This window comes from Myodes glareolus, chromosome 14 (assembly GCF_982192425.1).
Source record: "Myodes glareolus chromosome 14, mMyoGla1.1, whole genome shotgun sequence".
NCBI lineage: Eukaryota > Metazoa > Chordata > Mammalia > Rodentia > Cricetidae > Myodes > Myodes glareolus.
The window spans coordinates 75,082,115-75,097,522 of record NC_142039.1 but is presented as its reverse complement, the minus strand read 5'-3'; the positions used below and the strand labels follow the sequence as shown (position 1 = coordinate 75,097,522).

At 40.5% G+C, this 15,408-nt stretch overlaps 1 protein-coding gene across 7 annotated transcripts in view; it reads left to right on the top strand.

Annotated features, from left to right (window-relative positions):
• Window positions 1-15,408, top strand: part of Agtpbp1 (ATP/GTP binding carboxypeptidase 1) — a 115,873-nt gene that overhangs the window by 49,025 nt on the left and 51,440 nt on the right. For all 7 annotated transcript variants that reach the window (XM_085699639.2, XM_085699634.2, XM_085699635.2 and 4 more), the window contains 4 exons: window positions 2,241-2,449; window positions 3,713-3,890; window positions 11,675-11,772; window positions 13,463-13,579. In XM_085699639.2, coding sequence (XP_085555765.1) covers window positions 2,241-2,449; window positions 3,713-3,890; window positions 11,675-11,772; window positions 13,463-13,579 — 602 coding nt within the window. The remainder of the gene's footprint in view (window positions 1-2,240; window positions 2,450-3,712; window positions 3,891-11,674; window positions 11,773-13,462; window positions 13,580-15,408) is intronic.

Here is a 15,408-nt window from a genome sequence, read left to right as displayed (position 1 = left end):
CCAGTTGTGCTGCACACACAGGACACACAGTACAGGACCCTAATAATGCAAACTAGCATGTGGCAGGCTGCATAGTTTGAAATGGACCAGCACATTTGGAGTATCCTCTCTTATATTAAAACTTGCTTATCGTGGGGCACTTAGCTCAGAGGATAGATTTGTTCTCTGAAGTAAGGGAAGTGTGGATAAGAGGCATGAGTGTGACAGGAGTGTGAGCAGGGCCTCACTGAGACACACATCACATGATGCAGCTTAATGGAAAACTTGAGGTTTTTGTGCTTTGAGAGGAAAGGACAGACAGACTCCTAGGGACTTTTGTACCCTGAGTTTGAGTAAAACCCTTTCATTGATTTGTTTTAATTGTGCTCAGTGAAGATTGTAGATAGCTCTCATCATTTTTTAAAGGCCAGTATAGCACCCATGTTTGAACTATAATGAATCCTTTATTTGGCATTTCATTTTAAAATATAAACATTCCCACTAAGTATCATTTAGGCTGTTGGAGATTCCAGCAGAAACAAAATTGTAAATATTGCAGTGGCCAAAAAGTTGTTAACTAAGTCTTCTTCATGGCTACTGAAGGCGTGCGAATTTCAAGTGGTGTGAGCAAAAGTGTGCACTCACTTAAAACTCTCGGTTGTTGTTGTTGTTGAGACAATGTCTGACCCATCCCGGGCTGGCCTGGCCTTGCTGTGTAGAAAAGGATGACTTTGAGTTCCTGATCTTCCTGCCCGCATTTCCTGAGTGCCAAGATTACAGATGTGCACCAGCTTGCCCAGCTTATGTGGTGTGGGGGGCTGAACCTCAGGATTTTGTGCCTGATAGGCAAGCAGTCTATCAACCTAGTTAGATCGCTAGTCTAAAATACAAGAAAATTTTGTTGATCAAATCAAGAAATTGAACTGATAATATAGATAACAGCCTCGTAGGAAACTAGCTATTGTAGATATAGTAGAGGGTCTTTTTTGTTTGATTTTATTTTTCTCTCTTGTCTGAGACAAGGTCTTGTAATAGCCCAAGTTGACAATCCTCCTGTTTCCACCACCCTGGTGCTGATGTCAGACATGCACTACACGTCTAGTTTATCATAGAGCATTTGACAGTGCTCTCCTCGGAAACCACCTCCTGCCTATGAGAAATCAGAGCGTCATGATCAGCGTAGGAGGTTACACAAGCATGTGTGGGAACTAATGATCCTTTTAGGCAGTTAAAGGCAGCAGCATCTTGGGGTCCATAACATAAACCAAGGTTGCTTAGTGGGTAAATCTGAGGTTAAGAGAGATTAGAGTTTGTAACTCGGCAGCCCTAGGCGGGCCGGCTCCACTTCTCTGCTCCTGCAGTTCTCATAGACCCGCCACAGCAGCTCTAGGGCTGTGTGGTGCCGTGGAGGTGTTCCAGGGCTGCTGCTGTAGTAGGTGTGTTCTTCTGGGTAGTCGTCTTGAGTGGAAGAAGCTCAGCTCAAATTTAGGGTTTCTTACAGTTGTAGTCCATTAAGATTGACTTACTTCAGAAAACTTAGTTTTTTATGTTAAGATTTTAGTACCTAGAAAGAACTATTTTCTAATCACACACTATTACCTTTTATATAAAACAAGTTGTATTTTAATTTTTGTGTTTTAAGGAGTGGATATCTATACAATTGTGAAATATCTAGAACAGCTAATTTCACTGGGAAGATAACTACTCTAAGTAATGAGCTGTAATCCAGTAGGGTTAATTTTAATCGGAACACAGAGTTTGTCATGAAAATAAGCAAGAGTGACAACTGCTTTGAACAAAGTCACGCGCCTAGCTAGTCAGTAGAGCATTATGCTTTCGTCTTAGGAAAAAGGCCCATGTAAGTTTCAAAATATGTGCAGTTTTTAAATCAGTATAACATTTAAAAAATTATAGACCTTGTCTTAGTAAAATGCACTCATTTTTCAATTTTTTTGTTTAAGACAGTCTCACACTTGTGATCTTGCCTTTACCTCGTGAGTGTTGCAGGTGTGCCCCCTAGCCTGGCTAGGAAGGAGGCTCAGCTGGAAATCGTGATAGCATAATTAGGCAAGGATGTGTGTAGAAATTGGAACGATTTTTGGAACTTGCTGTAATTATTTTGCTAGAAAATTATTAAATATGTGGTTGTTCTTTTTAAAGTCTGGGAATTTATCACAATATTGATATTTTACTGTTTTGATTCATTTTAAAGTTTTCTCCTGTCGTATAAAATAACCTTTCCCAATTTTTTCTTGTTAAAGAAACAAATGCCAGGAGAGCCGTAGACAGAGGATATGTTCAAGTGCTTTTAACAATTTATGTAGATTGGCACCGCCATGATAACCGGCATAGAAACATGCTTATTCGGAAAGGAATTTTACAGAGCTTAAAAAGTGTCACAAACATCAAATTGGGAAGGAAAGCATTTATTGATGCGAATGGGATGAAAATTCTGTACAACACTTCACAAGTAAGTCACTTTTATTCGCAATTCTGCTTATGCACTAATGATATTGTTTTGACTCTTAGAAAAATGAACTATTATGTAAGTACTCAGGAAAGTGTACATATTGTAAATATATTTAAAAATTTTGTAAAACCAATAATCCCAATTGGTTTTCACATGTGACCTCAGAGATGATTGGAGAGTGTGACAAGTGCTCATGTCTAGAGCATGGGTTGCACACAGCAGCTGTATAAACTATGCACACAGTGGGAGGGCTTTTGTAGACCTGTGCTGCAGGGGTGACTAGATGGGCCTAGCTTCGTGTGCTCTCACAGGTATCTGAGGATGCTCTAGCTGCAGGACAGATCTGCTGTGAGCGTGGGCACTGTTTTCAGTACAGGGTACAGAGAGAGATGAGAGCTACAAGTAACATGCCAACCCTGCTAGCATCTTAGCTGCACACAGCCCTGACAGCACGTCAGTGACCCTGTAGGGGACACCGTCAGAGGGTGGAGGGCAGTTGCAGGGCAGCCGTATTCTGCCATATTGTGCCCTTTGAAATGACAGGACACCTGTTCAAGTTGCACTCTCTTGGTTTTCCACACAATAAACAACCCTTTCTGTATGATGGTGGTTAAGGTTTCTAAACACTTGGCATGTTTATTCTGAGTGTTTTCATTTTTCTGGAACAATCCTAGATGCCTGTTTTTACCACCTGGATGCATATAGTAATTGGTATTTGATGTATGTTGATGAATCAGGTGGTTTTTAACACTTTTGGCCTTAATTTGACTGCTTAATTAAGTTAGTCATGTGTTGAAGATTGTGTAGTATGTCAAAGTACCACTGAAAGGCCAGTTGTCACTGACAATAGCATCAAATCACCTGTACTTGACAATTGGCCAAGCAGCCAGGCTCTTAGCAGTGGAAGTGGGGTCTGCGCCCCCTGTTGTCTTACAAGCTGTGCAGACAGACGTCTTGCAGCTCTGAGAGGCGCATCCAGTACACATGATGCTTTAGTTCCCAGTGGCTCTGTCTTCTTCATGCTAGGCCCAGTGCCTGAGTGACTCTGCTTGATGACTCTCATTGCCAAAGATAAGCACTGCTGTTTGCCTAGTGAACATTTAAGGAAAGTCCTACTGAGTCGGTCTTGTACGTCTGAAGGCCGTTCTATAACTGCATTGTGTTAGGAGATGTGATGTCTCTGCTAGGAGATCATTATTGTGCTACATTTTGAGTATAGTGGAGTTGAGCTGTTAACTAACTCACATATTCTTGTTTGACCAGGAATGCTTGGCCGTCAGGACCCTTGATCCTCTTGTCAACACCTCTAGTCTGATAATGAGGAAGTGTTTCCCCAAAAACCGCTTGCCACTACCAACCATTAAAAGCTCTTTCCACTTCGAGTTGCCGATTATCCCTGTGACTGGACCTGTGGCTCAGCTCTACAGCTTACCCCCTGAAGGTAGGGGCCTTGGCTGCTGTGGAACTCTGTTGACATGGTTGTTTTAAACTTGTGTCTTAATGTGAGCATGATAAGTCTGCACGTTTATCTTCGTCAATAAGCATTTCTTTAGATATAAAAAATTGCAGTCTAATAAGAAGTACTTGTTGCTTGTATGTCAGAGTGAGTTGTGAAAACACAGGAAATCAGTCAATAATCAGTGTAACTTTTCAGAGTGTAAGATGGTGACTCAGAGGCTTAGGTCCTTCATTATGTTTAGGATTACCTGTGTAACTTCAAAAACATTTATTGCTTATGATGATGATGATGATGGTGATGATGAGGGCGATGATGAGCGTGTGTGTTGTGTGTGCCACCTGCATTCATGCTCATGCTAGGTGCACATGTGCAGGTCAGAGGACAGCATCCAGAAGTTGGTTCTTTCACCACACGGGCCCTAGAGATCAACCATGACATCAGACTGCTGGCAGCCCTACGGAGTCACATCGCCGGCCTGATTGTTGCTCCTATAAGTTAAAAACATAATCATCACAATTAGCAAAAATTGAACAAATAACTTACTTGGAAAAAAAGTGAAATGATTTGAGGTAGGCTGTTTTTCACTTTTAATGTAACCCTGTAGGTGTGTATGTAATACGGGAGAATTTTAACTTTCCAATGTGGTTTTTACTGGTGGTGGTTTTGGTGGTATCTACTGAAATGGAAAAGAAGTAGTAGTTAGGAATTGCATGGTAAAAAGGGGCCAAAGGGAAAAAATGCCCTGCCTCTGACTAGACCCAAGGCCAAAGAAAAACACTCTGACCCTGAGTTGACCCCAGGACCAGGGCTTGAAATCCCACCAAACCTTGAACTTGTCCCAGAGTCAGGTTGCAGAATCTCACCAATTCCTGAGCATAGAATCCCACCAATTCCTGAAGTCCCTGAGCTGGAAATGCCACCAATCCCTGAGTTTGTCCCAGAATCATACCACAAAAATCCACTCCCTTTAAGAAACCCTATATAAAGTCTTTACCTTGTTCAGTTTGCTGCTGTTTCTCACCCAAGGTAGTCACCCCGTTGGATTCTTGCTTCCCAATAAATCTCTTTAGTGAGGTTTGTTGTGCAGTGTGATGTTTTTGCCAGAGTGGAGCCCAGCTGTAAAGAACCTACAACACTTTTGCTGGGGAAGCTTTCCCCTAGTGGGGTGGAGCTGTATCACGTCTCCAGAGCGGAGCAGAGCTGTTAGAAACCTCTCCCTGGGGCAGGTGCCCTTTTCATCCCAGCTGCAATGCTTACATGGATATTCATAGAATTTTTTCTTACTATGTCTTTGAAAAAGTTATTTTTATGAGGTTTATTATTATTAAATAATAAGATCTAATTATCTAAACAGAGGTTTAATTGACTTGAAATACCAAAATGCCTCATTTAGAAAAATACCTTTCAAAAATAAGGCTGGTGAGCTAGCTTGTAGGTAATGGCATGTTATGCCAAGCCTGATAAATTGAGTTCAATCCTCAGGACCCACATGATGGAAGGAGATGGCAGACTCTGGCAAATTACCCCCTGACCTCTGTAGGTGTGTGTGTGTGTGTGTGTGTGTGTGTGTGTTTGATAAAAATTTAAAACATACAAAGTTTAAAAGTCAACAAGATTGAGTCTAGAGAGTTCTGAGTAAAACAGTTGAGTGAAATAGTTTTCTAATTCCTTCTTTCTGTTCTTTTGAAATTTTCTATAGACTTTGAAAGTGAGGACATTTGTAGCAATTCTGAAAGGCAGGCAAGAGGAGTCTTTATAAAACAGTTATACTTCTGTGGTAGAGACAGGCCAAGGATGAGCACAGTCTTCCTCCTCTGAAACGTGGTGTCTCTGACTTCAGTAATGTCACTAGCATTTAATTTGGAGGAACAATCAAGGAGTTTTGGACATCTATCTTTCCTCTGTCTAAATACAGGATTGTGGAGGTGTGAGGTTAAATGGTGGTCCTCGCTGGTAGAAGGCTTGGAAACTCTTGTATGATGCAGAAGGAAGTAACAACAGGGAGGAAATAGAATTATTTCCTCATAGTGATGTTTAGTCAGAGTCTAAATTATGGGATAGCAGAAGTTTACCTGCAGTGTGGTGAGTTCACCAGGCATGGAAAACACGAGAAAGGTGATACTCTCCTGTGGGCTCCTTTCCGGTGTGTGTCTCAGACTTGACGAATCACTAAACTAGAAATGCATTTATTTGTTAACTCACAAGCCTTCATCAGTGTGGGATGGGAAGAGTCTGATGAAGAGTCTTGCGCCAAGGAGGATGTTCTCATTTTGTTTTCTGTACTTTCTAGTGTATCAGAATTATTTTTTTGTTTGCCTCCTTGGCTAAAATGTGACCTCCTCTGGGACAGGTCTGGACTGTTTCTTGTCTATACTATCAACAAATTTGATACTCTGGATGCTGAGATGGCATTCTCATTTTATTGACTACCTGACTTTGAATGGACACCACAGAACTAAAGCTCCATCTCACAAGACACTCTCCCCTTTAGACAGCTGCTATGTCCAGGATTCCTCTGTTTTGGAGTGACTGACTATAAAGATGTTAGGGCATTACCACATCACTGGCAGTGTTGATCAATTGCTAGATATAGATGCGTGCTAGGACAGCTCACACCAGTCAGGAACACTCTGTACATTTTTTGTTATAAAGGACATAACTCAGGTACATTAATGGGAAGCGCAGCATAGGATCAATGCTCCTGCAGACACATCCTTCTCCTGGTGTCTTTTGTGTCCACTAGCCCAGAAGCTCTCGGAGCCACATTCTTTAGAAAGTTTATGGAGGCCTCATAAAATAGGCATGGTCAACTAAACCATTGACTGTTGATGACTAATTAGTTTGTAGGTCCTCTTTCCTCCTTAGAGGCTGAGAAACAGGTGTGAAGTTCATGTCACCAGCCTCCATCCTGAAGCTACCTAGGGTTCTACCAAGGGTCCTCTCATTAGAACAGAAGACATTCCTGTCACCCAGGAAATCCCAGGGGCATTGGGAACCATCACGACCTCAGGACAAAATGGAATAGCTCAGTATCACAACAGTACTGTTTTAGCTCCTATTTTCCTCCTTAGATTTCTTTGAATTGCATGGGTGGTTATAAGGGTACACCTTTGTTGAGTGGGTGGAGCTGGAGTCAGAACTTGCCTTCTTGATTAGTAAGTACCAAAAGGTAGTGAAGTGCCATCTATGGAGATCTATCTGAAGGATCAGTTCTGATTTGAGGTTTCTGAACCTTTATAGCTTCCATCACAAAGGTGGTGTGTTCTTACATATGTGGGTATGGAGCTGTGCATCTTAAGCCCTTTCTGACGTGATTACTGGAGTATGCTGCAGCCAGTCGAGTTTAGATGTTGAGAATGCAGAGGGCCCCACAGAAGAGCAGCTGTACAAAATGCTACAACCTGCCCACTCTGTAACACCTGACAGTGGCTACCTTGTCACCATGACGTAATAACCACTTTTAGTACAAGGCTTATAATGTATGTCGTTACCATAAACAGAGCCTTCTACATGAACAAATCCATTTCATGTTGATAGATTTCCTAATAACAATTCTTACATTTCTAAAATGGTAATTGCAGAAATATACATTTTCATATGTAACCTCCTCAACAGAGGTATTTATACTGACCCCATTGGCCCACAGGAACACACAGGTGATGTTAGAGCCTGTCCCTGTGTCATTATGGGTAAAACTTTGAGAGTCTTTGTTTTTCTTGAGTGAACCCACCACTGCTATGTAAAAGCAAGGTAGTTTCAGAGACGAATAACAAACCCTTGAGAGATCTGACTGTGAAACATGAACAAGCATATCACTTTTGATAGTAAATCTAAACAGACAAAATATTTCTTATTAAAGGCTGCTGTGGTGGGGCTTTTAATCCCAGCAGTTGAGAGGCGTAGATAGGCAGATCTTTGCATTTGATGCCAGCCAGGTCTACTGTTGATGGAGGGAGGGCCTGCTTTTGGTTCCGGCCACCTGGCTAGCTTACACCCAAAGTAATCAGACAGGAAGTATAATCATTTAAACACTGCCTGACCCATTATCTCTAGCCTCTTATTGGCTAACTCTCACATATTAGCTTAACCCATCTCCATTAATGTGTATCGCCACTTGACTGTGGCTTACCGGCATGAGTCTAACCAGCGTCCTTCTTGGGCAGGAGAACCATGATGTCTGTCACACTGCCCTTCTTCCCAGAATTTAGTTCTCTTTTTTACACCTACCTAAGCTCTTTTCTATCTAAAGGCCAAGGCAGTTTCTTTATTCAACCAATAAAAGCAACACAAATACAGAAGGACCTCCTACATCATACAAAGTGGTTTCTGGGCCAATTAGACATATGCAGTGAGACACTATCTTAAACAAAAAGTCAAAAACAACAACAACAACAAAATTGTATGAAAAGATCAGGACCCTTACATTGAGTAAAAAAGCAGATACTGTTTGGAGATTAAAGCAGTAGGTTAGACAGCTTGAAAGGAAACTAGGAAATGTGTACATTTCCCCAAAGAGGTGCAGAAGCACTGTTTACATGGAGTATAGATCCAGAAGGAAGCGAATGTAAGACAGTACAGCCATGCTATTGTATCTGTGCTGGACCACACAGGTGCTGCTCCATCCAGTGAAGTTCAACCTGCCCTCCGTGAGTAGTCAGTGGATGAATAAATGTGCCCCTAATTCCCTGGTTACGTAATCTAAATCAGAATTTTGCCGGAGCGAACACTCTTAAGAATACATTTGAATATATAATTGAAATAGTATTTTAGGGACATAAAATTGACTAAAATTGACTGGAATAGTAAAAAAGCCTCAAATGAAGTATGTAGTCAAGTTTGTTTGGTGATATCAACTGTTGATGTCATAGATTAGTTCTCTCAACTTTCAAGGGCTTTTCCTATGCTTTATTTTCCAGAGCATAGAAAAAAAAAAGAAAAGTTTAGAAGCTAGCATGACGCTGAAAGCAAAACCTGGTAAGGGTTCCTGGAGACAACCCACAGCCAAGTCGTGCTGATCAAAACAAATGTGAACATTCTAAATAGAGCAAATTGAACTGGGCAGTGTTTATTTATGTAGCACATCTTGATTATTTTTAAGAAATGAAGTTTACTCTAATATTAAAATGGGTGAAATATATTATTAGTAGGTCAAAATAAGGGAACCAATTGTTTCAGTAAATATCATGAATAGATTCTAGATAAAGTTTATTAAGGAAATTGACAGTTATTTTGAACATATTACTAAATTTTATCTATACCATGCCTCAGAAATAGTAATGAAATATTAAAAGATGTATCTCAAATCATTAACTAAGTCAGTAGAGAAAGATAGAGAAAGAAAGGACTTACCTATTGAGAGGGTGAGATGTATGAACTGTGGTGGTTATTGTTACAGTGTTACCTAGGAAACCATGACAAACAAAATTTAATAACACCAGGTACACAAGAAAAATGAGTAAAATATAGAAGTTTTTTGTGTTTGTATCTGCACGTATATAAACCTGTGTGTGCAGTACACACAGCATATCATGTACTGCCTAACAATGTATTTGTGTATACATATATATCCATACCTGTAGATCTTATACACAACGCAAGAGGGGAAGAGGGGAAGAGGACCATGTTTATAGGCACAGTGTTTATAGTTTCTAAGTCCTTTAGGAGCTGCTGGCCCATTCCCTTAGTGGAGGCATCCCAGGGATGCCCTGTATTTGCCTTACTAAGCTATCAGAGAGACATGTAGAAATTGTTCCCTGCACTGCTGTTGTTAATATAGACAAGAAAGCAAATGACAGTTTTGATTTCTAGCCACTGGTTTTGATTGTATGCTGAAGGTGTAGTTAGTCATTACCAGTGCAACGCCATGAGAGAGTCTCAGATGCTCTGAAGCTGTGTGAAGTTTCACATTTGCAGCATGTACCCAAAGGAAAATACTTGGAACATTTGGCCGCAAATTAAGGACATTTTTTTTTTCTCCAAATCGGAACTGTGTTTTCCTGAACTGTTGAAGTGGTGTTTTTCTTGTTCGCGATAGGCTTTTGTTGAATTTAGTGCATATTTTCCTGAAGAGCGTTTGCTCCTATTCTTTTCCCATATGTCAGTTCTTTCCACTGCATCCATGAGAGACTGCTGTTAGGTCTCAAGATAAATAGATCCAGATTGTTGCATGTGCTGTGATACCTTCTTTTTTAGCTTTTATTTTTATAAAATCTCTCTGCACCCCCAAATTTAAGCCATTTGATATCAGTGTTAGTGAAGACAGATCGAGCTGCTGTTAGAGTTCCATGTGAGACTGGTGCCCACACTTCACAGAGGAGGAGAGGAAGATGGACACCTTAGCTGAGCAGTTCTAGGTCAGAGACCAAGGCTTTCACTCATTTGCTTGATTGGCGAGTGGTTTGTGGTTAGTGGTTCTCAGTGGAGTAGGCCGTCAGAGATCATTTGTAGCTTCTTGTAAGAAAGTACGCAACAAGGGACGGCTTTCTCCTCTCTTCCAGAGAATACGACTGATTTGGGGTGTATGTTTATCAGTTTGCATCATACTACACTGGTTTGGAATTATCCGTAGAAGTTGATGTCACTATTGAGTCGGGGCTGGAATTCCTCCACTCAAATGCAAGGGTTCTGTTACTAACATTAGGCAAAGCAGGACTGTACTGCTGGGAGCAGTCAGTAATCTCTGTCTACGCCACACTGGGTCCAGATGCCAGGGAGCTTAGAAAAGTGGCTCTCAGTCCTTCCATGTGCACTGAAAGCACTGTTACTCTGTGAGCAGCCTGATGCTTTCCTCCTGTCTCCCCACAGCTACGCTCCACGCCCTTTTCATGGAACTCCCTGAGTGTTTCTTCAAGCCTTTTTCCTTCATTCCCTTAGTCTTGCATTGGCCTAGACACTTACCTGTCCGTCCTGGTTGGCCTTGCTTCACTCATGTTCTCCTCTCAAACCGGGAAATGCAAGTTGTATCAAGCCATTCTTTTCTTGGAAATTCCATCTTATATTCTGTAGGTTTGAGTCTAACTGACTTAGCTGACGTGTACTCCTCATCCCATCTCATTCTTACTTAAATTTACCAAGCATACTCTACATGTCAGTCGTATTTATTTTCCCAATGGCCTGTCATCTCACTTTCTTACTTCCTTTTATAATGTCACTACCTTGCCCCTAGGTCTCCTTTAGGTGCTGCCCTGTGAAATGGTCAGTGGTCATCTCTTAGCTTTATGTGATTTGCAGCCACTTACTGTCTGCCTGGTTTTCCCATGGTATTCCTCCTTTATGGTAGGAATTATATCTTTAAAAAATTCCTACTTTGTAACACATGGTCATGGAAATAAGTAATTGCAAAGGAGTGAAGTGAGTCATTCAGGTTTATCATACTGCCTCATCTGGGCTACTGTAACATGAGGCTTTATTATATTTGTAACTGAGAACATCAGCAGTGAAATGTTTAATTTAATTTGTAGTGTTTCTAACTTTTAGGGCTCAGAAACACATACTTTCCACATACTTTCTCAGGTTTCTAGAGCTGAGCTATCTTTACAGATGTTTTTAGTAAGGAATATAAAAAGAAAACATCAACATCAAAAAACCAAATATATGTAATTGTCAAAGAACAAAAAAGTTTCTGTTGAGTAGATGAACATAATAATTCAGTTATAAAGAGAAATCATCTTGCTTTTTCTTGGTGATTGGAATTCTTTGTGTGTGCGCTGTGCACGTCTGCCTTATGTCCTGGCTCTGACTGACCCGCAGTGTGTTCCCTCCCACAGTGGACGACGTAGTAGACGAGAGTGATGACAATGATGACGCTGATTTAGAAGCTGAAAATGAAGTCGAAAATGAAGATGACCTAGATCAAAGTTTTAAGGTTGGTCCATTCTTATCATTAGTAAACTTTATAAATTGTGTATATCAGCTTTCAAACAGATTTTCTGGTGCATAGTTTTACAGATAAAATGTTTATCCATGTCTTTCTCTTGTAGCTGAATCTATTGGTTTGAAAACAGCCCTAATGTAATGTGTCATTGTTCCTGAGGAAAAGTTTTTAAGCTTTCTACTTAGTTTTGGGAACGTAAGGACTCTGAGGAAAGCAGCCTGAGAATGCTATGACAGTTTATTCCAGAAGGCCTTTTCTTCTGTCAGCAATCTTTTGGGGTTGTAAAGACACTGGGAATGTAGTCTGTAGTGGAGGTGCTTAGTGCTGACGTCACGATTCTTAGGAGGAGAGTGCTGAACCGAGGGACTATAAAGCTAAGGCTGTGCTCCCCGAGCTATGCAGCTGAAGAGTCTGTGAGCCATATGCCTCTGCGTAGTCCTGTCTGTTCTGGAACTCTCTGTGTAGACCAGGCTGGCCTGAAACTCAGAGAGCCTCTGCCTCCCCAGTGCTGGGATTAAAGGTATGCGCCACTACCATCTGGCAAAACCAATCTGTTATCAATAGTAATTACAAAATCTTATTTATTGATAATGTAAATAAAAGTGAATTCTCAAATATAGAATGTTGGGAAATATCATATATTTTTCCTTAAGATTACTCATTAATGTTCATATATAGTTAGGTACTATATAGAAAGGATTTAAATATAGTAAAATAAATTTGCTTTAGGATTGAAATTAAGTAGTTTATTATGGCAGTATGATAAAAAGGAAATTAAAAATGAGCCCCACTTGAAAATTACTAACTGGTCTTTCTATGTCTTCTTACCCATCTGTGGAAGTTATGAGTTTGTGTGCGGTCAATTGTTAAGACTCTTTGAGTTCACTGAGGGTGCTGGGTGAGCTGACGCTTGCCCTCCTGCCATGAAGCCCGCCCGTCTGTCTGAGGACACGACACGTCTGAAGCCCTCTCTCCTTTCCCTAGAGTTGGGTTTTGGGCACTCGCACCACTTCTTTATTTCCTGGACTGCAGGAAGCAGTGTGCACGGTGACAGTGGGGTGTGCAGAGGGTCTGCTGAGTACGGAGTGTGAGAGTGTGTGCTGGTCTTTCTCTACTCCAGTGTCACACTGGCTATAATGTAAACTCCGGAACCTCTGGAACTAATTCTTCACGCCAGACTGTCTGATTGCCTGCTCCTTATCGTTTGGTGCGCACCATTCCCCGCCCTCGGTCAGATGGCGGAGATGAAATAAGCCTATTTCATGGGGTTGTGCAGAGTGACTTAGAGGATAGTGTAGTTCCTGCCAGCGAATGCTAGATACATTGTCACCATTTTTGTTATGTATAAATGTTTTCAATTTAATTTTCTTGAGTTTTACTTTACAGCCAAAAAACAGGGACATTAAAGAGAACATACGTGATCTTTATTTTTATTTTACTTTTATCTTGATGAGCCTGAAAACTGTCTGCTGCATGAAGATTAATCATGGCCAAACAACAAAATCAGCAGCAGTGATAATCTGTAACTAATTAAAAGAACTGATTTACCTTTAAATCGAATATAAATTTTATTAGTGATTATTTGCTAATCATGAATAATAATAATATCTTGGGACATTTTAAATATAAAATATATTCTCTAAAATTTTTGTGTTTTTATACTAATGATATATTATTTCAGAATGATGATATTGAAACAGATATTAACAAGTTAAAGCCCCAGCAAGTACCAGGACGCACAGTAGAAGAACTGAAGATGTACGAGCACCTTTTTCCTGAGCTCATTGATGATTTCCAGGTATAAATACAGACCATTTCTGAAAAGCCACACTCATCTTCCTTTCCTGAATGACACTGGGTTGTGATAGTGACATTTTTAAAAATATTTATTTATTATGTATACAATATTCTGTCTGTGTGTCTGCCTACAGGCCAGGAGAGGGCATCAGATCTCATTTCAGATGGTTGTGAGCCACCCTGTGGTTGCTGGGAATTGAATTCAGGACCTTTGGAAGAGCAGGCAATGCTCTTAACTGCTGAGCCATCTCTCCAGCCCCGTGATAGGACATTTTGAGCTGAGTCAATGGCTTGTAAGAAGGAAGAGCGTTGGGCTAGTTTTTACATTTTATAGTCACTTTGGTTCATCACTTTTTATATTTACATATATTTTATTAATATTAATGTATTTTATATAGTCACTTTGATTAATCACTTTTTATATTCTTAAAATTGCATTGTAAAATCACACTGTAGTCTTCCTTGTTACTTCTGCCCATTTTAGCAGTGCTGAGGAGTTCTGCAGCTCTGCTTTTCCCTTGGTACCTACTGTGTAACATGGCAGCGGTTAGGACAGGGAGAGATCAAACGCAGCCCTGAAATCTGGGTTGTCAGTGTTAGCGTTTCAATTTTTCACTTACTGAGATAGAGTTATTCAGCTTGGGTTATACAACCAGCCAGGGTGACTGAGCTGTCAACAGTCAGGAGCTGTAGTTTTTATTCTCTCTGTAGTGACTGTGCTGGGCTCTGAAATCTGATGTTAGAGTGTGAGTTTGGCAGGACATAGTAGCATGCATTTTTAATTCAGCACCAGGAAAACAGAGCCAGGTGGATCTCATGAGCTCAGAGGCCAGCTTTACACAGAATGAGCTCTAAGATTTGAGTAGCTTTTGCTATAAATGTTGTTGCTCTCCAGATCCCATATCCTTAATCACAGTAGATTAAAGAAAAAGATTGCAGTGAGTTTATGAGACATAAATGAGAACTATTTACCAGTTTTTTATTTGTCTTTGGGAGTAAACTTAGGATCTTGGGGTACAGTGAAAAAGATGAGCTCCTGCTTCCTCTTTCTCTGCTCTTCCTGTAGGTTTGAAGTTCATTGGAACTTTGAAGCTGAGAATAATGGAAGGAGGTCAGGGGTCAGGGAGAAAATAGTGGGGGTGGGCCAGGGAGGTCAAGTGGGAAGCAGTGGGGGAAGGAGGAAGCTGGGAAGAGGTATTTGGGGGCAGAGTGTGGAGTGGCTAAGTTTTTCTCTCATTTAACCTAGAACAACTGTTGAGTTACTCTTTTTATGTGTTTGGTTTCACTTGAACCGTTTGAAGATAAATACTTTTTAAATCAAGGCAGACCAGTAGTGTTATAGTGGTTTTGGGTGGGAATTGATTAGCATATAATGATTTCACCTATTTTCCTATAATTATATGCATATAGGAATATATAATGCTATAAAAATTACTGCTTTGGTGTGGGAGTAATTGTATAATTGGTGTCAGGGTTAGATTTAGATCAGTAGTTCTCCTCCTGTGGGAGTTGGAAGGCCCTTTCCCAGGGTCTGAGTAAGAACAGCAAGGACAGTAAGTGTAGCAAGTAAAGACACGTGTGTCTGAGTCAGAGCACTGGGACTGTGTTATTTCAAGTAAGTAAGGCAATGTGTACATTTTTTAGTGTGTTGTGAATTTTGCCATTAAGTTATAGGTTGTTAATTAATTTAGTCCTATATTTAGGGAAATAGCACTTTGTTTTTTTTTATATAACTGAATTTATTGCCAAAGGAGTTAGTTGTTCCGGCATTTGACTGTCTTTCTCACTTTAAATTTCAGAGTTTGAAATATATGTATGAATAGTAAGAAG